The sequence below is a fragment of the Tachysurus fulvidraco genome, chromosome 18 (genome assembly GCF_022655615.1).
Source record: "Tachysurus fulvidraco isolate hzauxx_2018 chromosome 18, HZAU_PFXX_2.0, whole genome shotgun sequence".
Lineage (NCBI taxonomy): Eukaryota > Metazoa > Chordata > Actinopteri > Siluriformes > Bagridae > Tachysurus > Tachysurus fulvidraco.
The window spans coordinates 17524115-17536057 of record NC_062535.1 but is presented as its reverse complement, the minus strand read 5'-3'; the positions used below and the strand labels follow the sequence as shown (position 1 = coordinate 17536057).

The 11943-nt window shown below is 40.2% G+C and overlaps 1 protein-coding gene across 3 annotated transcripts in view; it reads left to right on the top strand.

The window, feature by feature from the left end:
* gcgrb (glucagon receptor b) overlaps window positions 1-9076 on the top strand; it is a 31761-nt gene extending 22685 nt beyond the window's left edge. For 2 of the 3 annotated variants that reach the window (XM_047803543.1, XM_047803544.1), the window contains exons 7-14: window positions 278-434; window positions 630-789; window positions 1474-1534; window positions 3184-3253; window positions 3940-4028; window positions 4155-4314; window positions 6766-6807; window positions 6893-9076. In XM_047803543.1, coding sequence (XP_047659499.1) covers window positions 278-434; window positions 630-789; window positions 1474-1534; window positions 3184-3253; window positions 3940-4028; window positions 4155-4314; window positions 6766-6807; window positions 6893-7246 — 1093 coding nt within the window. In that variant the 3' untranslated portion in view covers window positions 7247-9076. The remainder of the gene's footprint in view (window positions 1-277; window positions 435-629; window positions 790-1473; window positions 1535-3183; window positions 3254-3939; window positions 4029-4154; window positions 4315-6765; window positions 6808-6892) is intronic. The other variant, XM_047803545.1, reaches the window with a different exon arrangement.
* The last annotated feature ends 2867 nt before the right edge of the window (window positions 9077-11943 follow it).

The window sequence follows — 11943 nt, the reverse complement described above, 5'->3', positions numbered from 1 at the left end:
ACCGAGAAGTTTACGGTTTCTATGGTAACATGACAAGCTGTGTTGTTTTTGTGTAATAAACTTTAAGAGAAAGAATAAGCTGTTAAGGGAATGAGGGAATGTATAGAGCTGCTATAACAGGAGTGAGAACAGGAATGAACTGTGTGTGTGCGTGTGTGTGTGTGCGTGTGTGTGTGTGTGTGTGTGTGTGTGTGTGTGTGTGTGTGTGTGTGTGTGTGTGTGTGTGTGTGTGTGTGTGTGTGTGTGTGTGTTCGTGTGTGTGTGTGTGATTGTACAGGAAGTTACACTGCATGAGGAACAACATTCACATGAATTTGTTCGGTTCGTTCATCCTGCGTGCCGTGTCGATCTTGGTGAAAGACGCACTGCTGGATCTGATCAACACACAGACAGGACAATACCACAACCAGGACCAGAGCATGTTTGACATCAAGGTACTGTACACACACACACACACACACACACACACACACACACACACACACACACACACACACACACACACAAAATACAAATATATAACATTTTTATAAAACTTTTTAACATATTTTCGCATTTTACTTATTAAAAATAGAAATAGAGTTTGTATATTTACTATGAATGAAACTGTTCTTTTGTAATAATGACAGATAACTGCAGGATGTCGGGTCGCCATGGTGATGATGCAGTACAGTGTGATAGCGAATAATTACTGGTTGTTGGTGGAGGGTTTGTACCTGCACAGCCTCCTGGTCATAACCGTCTTCTCAGAGAGAAACTACTTCTACGTGTACCTGTGCATCGGCTGGGGTGTGTGTGTGTGTGTGTGTGTGTGTGTGTGTGTGTGTGTGTGTGTGTGTGTGTGTGAGAGTGTGTGTGAGTGTTTGTGGATGTGTGCCACAGTCTGTAACAGTTAAAGAGACCACACCTCCTTTAGTGATACTGACAGTTAGAAACCATGCCTCTTTTAGTGAGTTTGAAAGTTAGAGACCAAGACTACTTTATTGAGACTGACAGTTACAGAGACCACGCCTCCTTTAGTGAGACTGACTGTTACAGAGACCACGCCTCCTTTAGTGAGACTGACAGTTAGAGACCACGCCTCCTTTAGTGAGATTGACAGTAAAAAAGACCACTCCTCCTTTAGTGAGATTGACCGTTAAAGAGACCACCCCTCCATTAGTGAGACTGATTGTTAGGGAGACCACATCTCCTTTATTGAGACTGTTACAGAGACCACATCTCCTTTAGTGAGACTGACTGTTACAGAGACCACGCCTCATTTATTGAGACTGACAGTTAAAGAGACCACACCTCCTTTAGTGTGACTGACTGTTACAGAGACCACGCCTCCTTTGTTGAGACTGACAGTTAAAGAGAACACGCCTCCTTTTGTGTATCAGGGTTGCAATTGTACATCTGAATGTGGACTGGAAGTGTCTAAATGAATGAATCAATGTTTATATTACGTATTCATAGACTTTTTTATTCCAGGTGCGCCGGTGATATTCGTGTTGCCGTGGGTGACATTGAAATATCTGTATGAAAATGATCTGTAAGTACTGAAAACTTTCAACCCTTCACCAGTTTGATATAATTAATTCTGCTATCGATTTCTGAATAATTGTTGTATCAGCACCTATATGTAATTAGTTCTCTTCCTTTTATGGCAAAGTGGGTGTGGCCAACCTTGGGTGGGGCTTGTGTAAGTGCTAGTGTTACCAGTCATGTTAGCTGTACATTCTGTTTGAGTCTGAGTAAAGCAGTGAAAGCTAACCTAGCCTGTGAAAGCTAACCTATGTAAAGTTTTTAATGTAATTTTTAAAGTAATTTAATGAGTAAAAGACAACCCAGCAGAAATAATAGCAATTTCATGCTAGCATGAAAAAAGTCACACTTTAAAGCAAAAGGCACTTTATTTAAAGTGCAGCTTATAGAAACTTAAAACTTTCTAGGACATTAATAACAAGCACCTGAACTGGTTGCCGTGGTGATGTTTCAAAATACCGTCGGTGTCTATTTTGTGTCTTTGGTTTCTACCTAATGAATAATATCATTTTTCATTTGAGAAATAATTGGATTTTATTTTTATCACTTCCTGCCCATGTGACTAACCTGCTGGTGCTCAGTCTGGGAGGTGATAGAGCACAGAGCTCTTATAAGGTGATAAAATAAAGCTGTTCTAAATCAAAAACTAGTTCAGTTCTGTCATGTGTCACAACCAGGGGAGGAAGGAGACAGACCTGTACGCAGGATAGCTTCAAATGAAAGGGGTTTAATAAATAATAACGACAAGACAGTAAAAGACGATAACTAAAACAATACAAATGACGACACTTACTATAACAATGCCTAACAATGACTAACTTAACTAATCATCTGCAACGAAGCTCACTTAAATATGAAAGTCAATGATGACAATTGGGAACAGGCGTGGACACTGGGAGGAGTGAACGAAGGCGGGGCAGTCACATGACAACAACAATAACAATAACAATAACATGGCCAAAAGTCCGGGATGATCCCTGACATATCTTATCCAACAAGTGCAGTAGAGCAAATCCTCCCATTACACCGACTCATTATGGCAGTAATCGTTCTTCCAGTAGAATTATACGGAGAAACAGTATGAAAGTTATTCATGTTCATTGTCACGGATTCATCAATAAGAGTTACTTAGATGTGTAAAATTTTCATAAGTTCCATGTAGGACTCCTAGGATATTTCAAATGAAAAATTCATTGAATGAAAATATGTTTGTGATGCGTATCAGATGAATCAGATGAGGAATAAAGAATAAGAGAGGAATAGATGGATGTTGAGTAAGTAAACCTGGCATAGAAATGATTTTGACACTCATTAGGTGTAAGAAACAACAGGTGAGATTAATCAGCTACCATGGCAACCGGGTTAACAAACAACTGAAACATTTACATAGCATAGCAGATGTGTCCAAGGTAGAAAACAATTCTTCACTTCATGACTAACAAATTATCCATTAAATTACATTATCACTATATGCATTATCGCCTACATGCTGAAGACCAGCAGAAGCTGAAGTCCTCGTGTTGTCCTGCATGTACTTAGAAGCTGAAAAATGGTGTGTGATTAACGAGCATATGATCTGGACTCAGTCACATGCGGAATGTGTTTACAGCTGTGGTGTTAAATCCCGTTTGTGATTCATTTGTATTGTGTGTGCAGATGCTGGGAGAAGAATGTAAACATGGGCTACTGGTGGATCATCCGCTCACCCATCTTGTTTGCTTATCTGGTAAGACAAACAGACTTATAAATGACTTACCTCAGAAACTAGGAAAAGCGGCAACGGCCCAGTAACCCATAGCACAAAAGAGTAGCGAAGAAGTTAACAAGGTGGTTAATCACTGTTACACATACATCTCTTTAGATCTATACCTCTTTACAGATGCTGTACCTCTTTATACCCTTTAGGGCATGCGGTACTGTACTGTATGTCACAATTACACATTTGTTCATGGGGTAATTTAGTTCCACCCACTGCTTCCAGAGTCAGTATCTTCTACGCATTTACATTCTGGAAAGGCTGCAGAATGATTGCCTATTTATGCTTGTGTACAATGAGGGAGACATTTTCATCTGTCCACAATATATGGTGTGAATAACAGCTACCAGTTTTGATACTTCCAGATTGGCTTTGTGGATGAAGTTCAGTAACATGTTACAAGCTCCCTGTTGTTATTGTGTGTTCCCCAATTTTCGCCGGTTGGACAGTGTTAACTAGCTAACAGGTTGCTAACACGTGTGCTAACAGGTTCACACCATGCACATGTTCTTATGTGTTTCTTTTAGAGTGAACACCCAGTTATTAGCTTCAGAGTCCAAATCCATTATTTCAGAGTTTGTCCTGCTTGCATGAATAATGCCTTACAAACAGCATTTTTTTCTTCTACTCTCACTCCACTTTCTCTCTTTCTTCAGATTAATTTCTTTATATTTATTAGAATTATAAAGATCCTGATGTCCAAACTTAAAGCTCATCAGATGAGGTACACAGACTATAAGTTCAGGTAATGACTCCACTGCTTCCAGTAAAGTTTTTATAAAAGTTTTTATAATACCACACGTTAGATTACAGTATAATATAATATAATATATATTTATATAATGTATTGTATTTGAAAAAATCTCATCAGATTGGCTAAATCCACACTTACGCTGATTCCACTGTTGGGGATTCACGCCATCCTCTTCACCTTTGTCATCGATGAGTCCGTGGACAGAGAATCTCTCTTGCGGCTCATTCGCCTCTTCTATGACCTTTTCTTCAGCTCTTTCCAGGTCAGAGGTCAAAAGGTGACCTTTTTAGAAGCAAAAGGTTATTTGTAAAAAGTTGTAACAATCTGAACTTAATGATCTTTTACTGATGATGCTAGGTTAGCTAACCTGACATATAGTATCTCGCAGAAGTGAGTACACCCTTAGCATTTTTGTAAATATTTTATTATAACTTTATGTGACAACACTGAAGAAATGACACTGTGCTCCAATGTAAAGTAGTGAGTGAGTGAGTGAGGGGGAATTTGCTGTCCCCCTCAAAATAACTCAACACACAGTCATTAATGTCTAAACCGCTGGCCACAATAGTTTGTGCGGACACCATTATTTTCCAGCACTGCCTTAGGCATGGAGTTCACCAGAGCGTCACAGGTTGCCACCGGAGTCCTCTTCCACTCCTCCATGAAGACATCACAGAGCTGGCAGATGTTAGAGACCTTGTGCTTAGGTTTAGGTTTAGGTCAGGAGACATGCTTGGTCAGTCCATAACATTTACCCTTAGTTTCTTTAGCAAAGCAGTGGTCATCTTTGAGGTGTGTTTGGAGTCATTATCATATTGGATCACTGCCCTGTGGCCCAGTTTCCGAAGGTATGGGATCATGCTCTGTTTCAGAATGTCAGAAGACATGTTGGCATTCATAGTTCCCTCAAAAGTTTGACACCATCTGAACCAAATAAGTTTATCTTGGGCTCATCAGACCACAGGACATTGTTCCTGTAATCCATGTCCTTAGTCTGCTTGTCTTCAGCAAACTGTGGGCTTTCTTGTCTTCTATCATCTTTAGAAGAGGCTTCCTTCTGGGATGACAGCCATGCAGATCAATTTGATGCAGTGTGTGGCGTGTTGCCTGAGCACTGCCAGGCTGACCCCCTAAGACTTCAACCTCTGCAGTAATTCTGGCAGCATTCATACGTCTATTTCCCAAACACAACGTCTAGAACCTGTCCTATTAAACTGCTGTATGGTCTTGGCCATCAGTCTTGGCCATCATCGTGTTTGGTTTGTTTACCTTCTGCTCTATGTTTATGTTCTGTAAAGCTGCTTTGTGACAATGTCTATTGTAAAAAGTGCTATACAAATAAACTTGAATTGAATTGAATTGAATTGCATCATTCTGCAGCTCAGTTTCAGGGTCTTGGCAATCTTCTTATAGCCTACACCATCTTTATGTAGAGCAACACTTCTTTTTTCAGATCCACAGAGAGTTCTTTGCCATGAGGTGCCATGTTGAACTTCCTGTGACCAGTATGAGAGAGTGAGAGCGATAACACCAAATTTAACACACCTGCTCCCCATTTACACCTGAGACCTTGTAACAATAACGAGTCACATAACACCAGGGAGGGGGGCACGGTGGCTTAGTGGTTAGCACGTTCGCCTCACACCTTCAGGGTCAGGGTTCGATTCCTGCCTCCGCCTTGTGTGTGTGGAGTTTGCATGTTCTTCCCGTGCCTCGGGGGTTTCCTCCGGGTACTCTGGTTTCCTCCCCCGGTCCAAAGACATGCATGGTAGGTTGATTGGCATCGTGAATGAATGAGAGTGTGTGTGTGTGCGCCCTGCGATGGCTTAGTGGTTAGCACGTTCGCCTCACACCTTCAGGGTCAGGGTTCGATTCCTGCCTCCGCCTTGTGTGTGTGTGTGTGGAGTTTGCATGTTCTTCCCGTGCCTCGGGGGTTTCCTCCGGGTACTCCGGTTTCCTCCCCCGGTCCAAAGACATGCATGGTAGGTTGATTGGCATCTCTGGAAAATTGCCCGTAGTGTGTGATTGCGTGAGTGAATGAGAGTGTGTGTGCCCTGTGATGGGTTGGCACTCCGTCCAGGGTGTATCCTGCCATGTTGCCCGAGGATGCCTGAGATGACACACAGGCTCCCTGTGACCCGAGAAGTTCGGATAAAAGCGGTAGAAATTGAATGACATCTGAGAGAGAAAATGGCTAATTGTTCCCAATTTGGACATTTTCACTTAGGGATGTACTCACTTTTGTGGCCAGCGGTTTAGACATTAATGGCTGTGTGTTGAGTTATTTTGAGGGGACAGCAAGTTTACACTGTTATACAAGCTGAACACTCACTATTTTACATTGTAATTACAAGTGTCATTTCTTCAGTGTTGTCACATGAAAAGTTATAATAAAATATTTACAAAAATGTTCTGTGAGATACTGTAGTATCAGGAGGGTGTTAGTATTTTGACTGGTTTTGTTAATAAAGCAAAGTAGCCAAAGTTATAACAGGTGGTTCGTGCTAGCTTGCTAACTTAGCTGACTTTCTCCTCCTCATCATCATCAATGTGGAAAAAACTTGTTATTAGACAGACAGGCAGACATTACATTAGACTGTTGTAAAAAACAATTGCTGTGACACTAAGTTAAATATACTGATTTAGCCAGTTTAGCTAACTAGATAAACTTCGCATTGGTTAAATCTTGTAATAATTTTGTCTTACATTCTTCTCTCTCCACACACAGGGTTTGCTGGTGGCCATTTTGTACTGCTTTGTTAACAAAGAGGTGAGAACACCGTGTTTGGTTTGAAGTAAATCAGTCCTTCATGTTAGTAATGTTTTTCATTTGAAATAATCTCCGTAATGTCCAGGTACAGAATGAGATGTTGAAGCGATGGAAGCGTTGGAAGCTTGGGAAAGACATTGAGGAGGAATATCGCAACACACACAGCCAAACGGCTCATGGGAAGGGCGCTAGTGGCAACATGCCTTTACCGCCGGAACGTTCAGACACCCCTGACTCTGCAGCTTCAGCCCCGCCCGCAGAGGAGAGCCGCCATCTTGTGGTTATCTGCCAGAACGGTGCAAGGCTGGCGCAAGGGATCAGCAGGGCGGGGCTTCAGGAGGGCACCAGTAACTGCAGCTCTCTGACTGAGGACATCTGCTTAGAGGAGCGAATTCACAACACAAACCATCCAGTAGGGACAGAGGAATGTGACGTCTGAGGAAAATCTTACTTCTTGAGGTTTTTGATGGTAATCGGTTTTAAAAAGGGGATATGAACAGTTTCTCGTGATCGAAAAATGGTGCACACCGGGAACATCATTCCTGTTTTGCAAAGGGAGGGGCGGGGTTTCTGCTGGACATACAGTGTGTTATTTGACCCTCACTAGCCATCATACTGCACTAAATAATGCCTGGGTGTGAATATTTGGCTGTATTCAAAATTGTGGCTTTATGTAAATAAAAAAGAGAACATGACAACTTTAAGCTATTGCAGGTAGATCAGTAGCTAGCTAGTCAGTTCATACGGCTCTGACTGCACACGCAAAGCCACAAAGCTTCGACTTTATTTCACGATGAGCTCAGACAAGTCGGCCGTTGTGAAGTAAAGTGATGCTTGACGATATTTCCGAATGTTAAAACACAAATGTTCACAGTGCATTATGGAAAATTTCATGACCACTTGCTCAGCAGGACAATTTAAAAATTACAACTTAATGTGGCTCCTAGCAAATGAACAGATGTTCAAGCTGGTGTTCGACTCCCTGTATCGACTGTTGATGAATCGGGTTTCGCTTTCTCCCCGAGCAAGCAGCCAGCAGAGCTGAAAATCTCATCATAGGATTAAATTTTAAAATTGACCTAACATACAATTGGGTATTTATGACCTTACAAGGGCCCAAAATGACCCAAACCTTCCACATGGATGAAAATGGCAATAGTTTATCCATGTTTCAATGCATTTCCTTCATGGTGTCCTGTGTTATTGTGTTAAAATATTTCTGGTACCATTGAGGTTGATGTATAAACACGTAACACGACACACACACACACACACACACACACACACACACACACACACACACACACACACACACACACACAAACTGCATCATTACAGTTCAGAAATTCTACACAAAGGGGGAAATAAGCCCTTTCCGTATCAGAGTTTAATATCCATTGGGTTTTGTTGGGCAAATACTGTAAAAGCATCCGTGTTGAGTAAACCTTAGTCCTCACCCACACGTGTATGTGTGTGTGTTTCAGGAGAAAAGCTGCTGCCCTTCTGTAGAAAATTGATCGTCCTGATCACAAACCTAACCACTGTTTCCACCATTCCTTCTGATATAATTTTTTTTTTTTTGGTCCCCATAAAGTAGGTATCATAAGTCCTCATAAGTGATGCACACCAGATTTCAGCATTAACCTAGTTAACTAATCCAATTTCTTAAATATAGCCATGAAAAAAATAGTTGTTTGGGTGAAACAAATCTGAATTCATCAGAATTAATCTAGTATATATATATATATATATATAATAAAATGAGTAAATGAAGACACTAAATTGAAAAACATTGAAAATAAATTTTAAATAAAATTTTCTGTAAGTAGCAACTGTGAAAAGTTCCCACATAACTTTATATACTGGCAGCTTGTCAGGCGTTTTGTGGTTTGTTTGCTTTTATTCAAACACACAGGAGTACTAGAGCTGAAGAGACAGGGGTGAAGACAGGACTATTTTTAAGGGTGGCAGCTACTCGTTTGTGTCAGTCCTGTGGCCACGCCCACAGAGAAAAAACATTCCTGATCTTATAACATCGTGAGGTAAAAACTAATCCTAATCATGATTCAATAAGAGGAACCAAGAACTATGTCCTCACAGCATTTTCAGGTCTTCATAATGCTGTGAAAGGGATGAAATCTCCATTAGGTAATGAATGACAACACTCTCTCTCTCTCTCTCTCTCTCTCTCTCTCTCTCTCTCTCTCTCTCTCTCTCTCTCTCTCTCTCTCTCTCTCTCTCTCTCTCTCTCTCTCTCTCTCTCTCTCTCTTTCCCATTCAGGTCATAAATTACACAGGATGGGAAACACATTCCTCCTCAATGTCCTGTGTGTATTTTCTTTTTATACTTCAATCTCTGGTGGCTTTTTGGGTCTAAAATTCCTGAACGCCGCAGGGAAAAAAAATGCTCGGACGATCACACTTGTGAAACTTTTGGTGGATTTTGTTGGAAGTTGCACACCTTTTAAACCCGGGTGCTTGCTGTGTCACTGTTGATAAAGTATTTATTACAATGCGGCTGACAATATTGTGTGTGTCTCCAGTTTGTCTGCTTTCTTATGTGTGTCCAATAGTGCTTTATTGAGGAGGGCATGTCATTTAAGCTGTGACGAAAAGATATAACGTGATAAAGTTATTTATACGTATGTCACTTTTTTGTTTGTAAATGAAAGAAAAAAGAGAGAAAATATTATAATAAAAAGACGTGACCTAGTCAAGGACGTGTGTGAGTTATCATGATTACTAAAACATGTGAAGCGCTGGGAACTTCACTTGGTTTCTGAAGAGGTCTGGTCATAAATCACAGGTACTTAGAGAACATTAAACACACACACACACACACACACACACACACACACACACACACACACGAGAGCTTGGATTCCAGCCAACACTGCTCTCCAGTTAGAAATGGTTATCTCTATCAGCAATACATTCCGCTTAAATTCCGTCTGTGCTGTAAACCTTTTGAGACGTGCCGCCCACCTCCACCGGACAGGAAACAAACGACACACTTTGTAAACTCACATCACACACAAACACACACTAAAAAAGTGACCTAGGGGTCACCCAAACTAAGCGCTCCCATCTTAAGACACCCGCCCACTCATTAATTTTACGAGGAATGTCGACAGTAGCCAGATTTAGCTCCTGTTTACACATTAATGCCTATTAAAGGCGTGTAGACACTTCCTCAGCTGGGACAGAGAAGATTTTTTTTACACCGAAGCAATCTGGAGGCTCTCACGGCACTGATTGTTTTCATCTTTGTTGTCATCGTAGTCATGTACAGCTAAGCCTTAAGGTCATGTGCTCAGATATGATCTGTGAATATAACGAAGTTCTTTATGTTTTAATGTGCGTTTATATAATTAATAACTTATTCGACACTGTATACCAGACTGTCAACACATTTTCTGTCACAGGTTTAAATGAATGTGTTTTTTTCCTAAGACATTATTATTTCTATAGTAACTCTTATGGCTGATGCGCCATAGGAGCGAATTAAAGAAAGCGTTTGACATGTTAGCATTTAACATGTATGGATCAGAGCTAACAGTCAGAGGTAAAGCTGAAATGTTACGTTTTATATTACAGGAAAGACTACAGGACAGAGGCTACAGGCTTAGGGAGTTTTTATAGTACAAATGAACTAGAAAATATGCAGAAGTACGTTAGTGAGTTTATTATTTGACTGAAAAAACTAAAAATGCACTTCACGTCATTTTATAATGTCACTATAATGACCAAATAGGCAAAAGCTAAATGCTAAAATGCTAACAATAGCCATGGAGACATGGAGTTCTGATGCTAGCTGATAATAACTCAGTGGAGCAGAAGGTTATGAGTTCAGATCTCAAGACCACCAAACTGCCAGAGAAACCCTGTTGTGAGGGTAAATGCTAATCTAAGAGCTAATCTAAGAGCTAATCTAAGCCTAGGAAAAAATGTCCACTCTTACCTAATGCTCCTTTAAATGGACAGAAATTAAAAACTAATTGTTGGGAAATTATTGTGGTGTACAGAACAGTAACTCTGCATCATTACACCACCCTGTTAGGGTTTTACTGTAGTTTTACTGTAGCACACAGTGCTTTACACCTTACTTAAGATTATTTACTTACATTAATTCCTCTGAGTGAGGAGTAGCTTACAAGTGAGACAAAACAAACCATGCCCACAAACCAATAATTCTCCTATTTGCTCAGCTGAATAGATTCTTTTTCAGATACTACTCTATAGTAGCATTTATGGTCACAGAGAGAAGATTTAAGGCAATTTAGCTAAAATTCAATTATTGAATTTAATGCACCACTATTTAAATTCATGAGGCGTGATCTTTTAATTAACATGGACTCTGTGAACAGATTTCTGGAATTCAGAAAGCAATGATAATTTCACACTGAATGACTTGAGGACCTTTAAAAAGATTCACAGTTTCACATCATACAGTACACACATAGCTTGAAGAATACCTTAAAGCCATGTTTAGACATTCAGAACTAGCCGTTAGCTCTTTCGGCTTAATCAACCAGGTCAACAATGCAAAAAAATAAATAAATAAATTATTCTATGTGCAATGTCATTTGCTGTGTAACAGTCTGCACTTCATATATATATATTAGCTTTTAATAAAATAATACATTACTAATCAGAGAATATGTGTGCAGATTGTTCACCTTTTTGGCTGTGCTGTATTTAAATTTTTTTTTTTTTTTTTTTTTTTTTTTTTAATTCAGAGGTTTGTAACAGTCACTAATTTGTAACAGTCAGCACTTTGTGATAGTCAGCACTTTGTAACAGTCAGCACTTTGTGATAGTCAGCACTTTGTAACAGTCAGCACTTTGTAACAGTCAGCACTTTGTAACAGTCAGCACTTTGTAACAGTCAGCACTTTGTAACAGTCAGCACTTTGTGATAGTCAGCACTTTGTAACAGTCTGCTCTCTGTAACAGTCAGCACTTTGTGATAGTCAGCACTTTGTAACAGTCAGCACTTTGTAACAGTCTGCACTTTGTGATAGTCAGCACTTTGTAACAGTCTGCTCTCTGTAACAGTCAGCACTTTGTAACAGTCTGCTCTCTGTAACAGTCAGCACTTTGTAACAGTCTGCTCTCTGTAACAGTCAGCACTTT